Raw genomic sequence first — 1609 nt, forward strand, 5'->3', positions numbered from 1 at the left:
GGGAATGGGTAATTTTATAGAAAATAATATTAGAGAACGGCTAGATTGGAGGATAGCTAATTCTGCTTGGTGGGATCAATTTTTTACCTTTTCCTTGAAGCATTTGCTGCATTCGATATCAGGTCATTGCCTACTACTGATTGACACAGTGTGTCCTTTGTGACAAAGGGTGAGATCTTTCTGGTTTCAAGCTTGGTGGGTTTTTGGGAAAGTAGTGTGGGCTATGTCCCTCAACGATTGGTAATGCTTTGCCATGGTTTGTAGAGGTGGGCTGCTAGTTTATGAGGTGGAAGAGGTAGGAGAATGCAGAGTTTGCATGACCGGATCATGGATCTTGATATGGTGGATAGGGATAAGGAAAATTTGATGGATCTTATAAGTGCAAGATTGGAGATGAATTTGGAGATTGATAAAGTCGAGTTGTTTTGGGAACAACGAGCTCAGGCAAATTGGCTGAAATTGGGTGATAGGAACATGGGGTTTTTTCATCGGTTTGCAACTCAGAGACGGAGGGTTAATCGAGTGAGTTGTCTTATTAAGAATGATGGGAGCTTGGTTCATGATGGTGAGGGCTTGTTTGATGTTGCCGATGCCTATTTCACACAATTGTTCACTTTTCAAGGGCAGGGTGATTCGAGGCATATTCTGGAGGGGTCTACTCGTGTATTACTAATGATATGAACGCATCCTTAACGAATGAATTTACGCATTAAGAAATCTATGTGGCTTTAAAGGTAATGGCTCTGACTAAAGCATCAGGTTCAGATGCGCTTCCTACGTTGTTTTATCAAAAGTTTTGGCATATTGTCGAGCGTGATATTGGTGCATATTGTCTTGAAATCTTGAACGATGTTATTTCTACTAATATAAACAAAACTCATATAGTGCTTATTCTTGAAGTTGCCAATCCTACGAGAATGCAACAGTTTCATCCTATTAGTCTTTGCTCTGTTCTATACAAATTTGTCTTGAAAGTTGTGGTACATAGATTTTAGAGAGTGTTACATTTGTGTGTGGATGAGCCCAGAGTGCTCTTTTTCCTGGTCGATTGATTACAGATAACACCATCTTGGCGCATGAAATTCTTAATGTGTATCGCCGAAAGAGGAGGGGAAAGAAAGGGCACTTCACTTTAAAGCTTGACATGTAAGGCCAATGATAAAGTAGAGTGGGCCATATCATGCATTGTATTAGTTCAGTCTCCCATTCTATGATTTTAAACGTGAGGTGGGCCACTTTATTTCTTCTAATAGAGGGCTTCGATAGGGCTGTCCTCTTAGTCTGTATTTGTTTCTTCAATGCTGCGAGGGATTGTCTTCTCTTAAGAGATTGGTACTTTGGGATAATTTGGTTACGGGGGCTATAATTAGCCGAGGGGGTCTTCAGATTTCCCATCTGCTATTTATGAATGATTGTCGTAACCTCCCTAACCCGACCTATACGTTATGACTACATTAAGAAGGCCACATTAGCCACCAAAATGGCTAAGATAACTTACGTTACTTTTGAAGACTTTAAATAAACTCATTTTAGAGAAAAACCGTAGTTGTACTTTGAGTTAGTTTAAAAACATTCATTTATTAGGTCATCTGTACTTAGGATTCATTTT

The 1609-nt window shown here is 39.5% G+C and overlaps 1 protein-coding gene across 1 annotated transcript; it reads left to right on the forward strand.

Moving 5' to 3' along the window:
- The first annotated feature begins 303 nt into the window (after positions 1-303).
- On the forward strand, positions 304-1150 carry LOC105767038 (uncharacterized). The gene is made up of 3 exons (XM_012586570.1): positions 304-663; positions 735-980; positions 1028-1150. The coding sequence occupies exons 1-3, from the start codon at positions 304-306 to the stop codon at positions 1148-1150; spliced, it is 729 nt and encodes a 242-aa protein (XP_012442024.1).
- Positions 1151-1609: the final 459 nt, after the last annotated feature.

Source organism: Gossypium raimondii, chromosome 5 (assembly GCF_025698545.1).
Source record: "Gossypium raimondii isolate GPD5lz chromosome 5, ASM2569854v1, whole genome shotgun sequence".
NCBI classification, from domain to species: Eukaryota; Viridiplantae; Streptophyta; class Magnoliopsida; order Malvales; family Malvaceae; genus Gossypium; species Gossypium raimondii.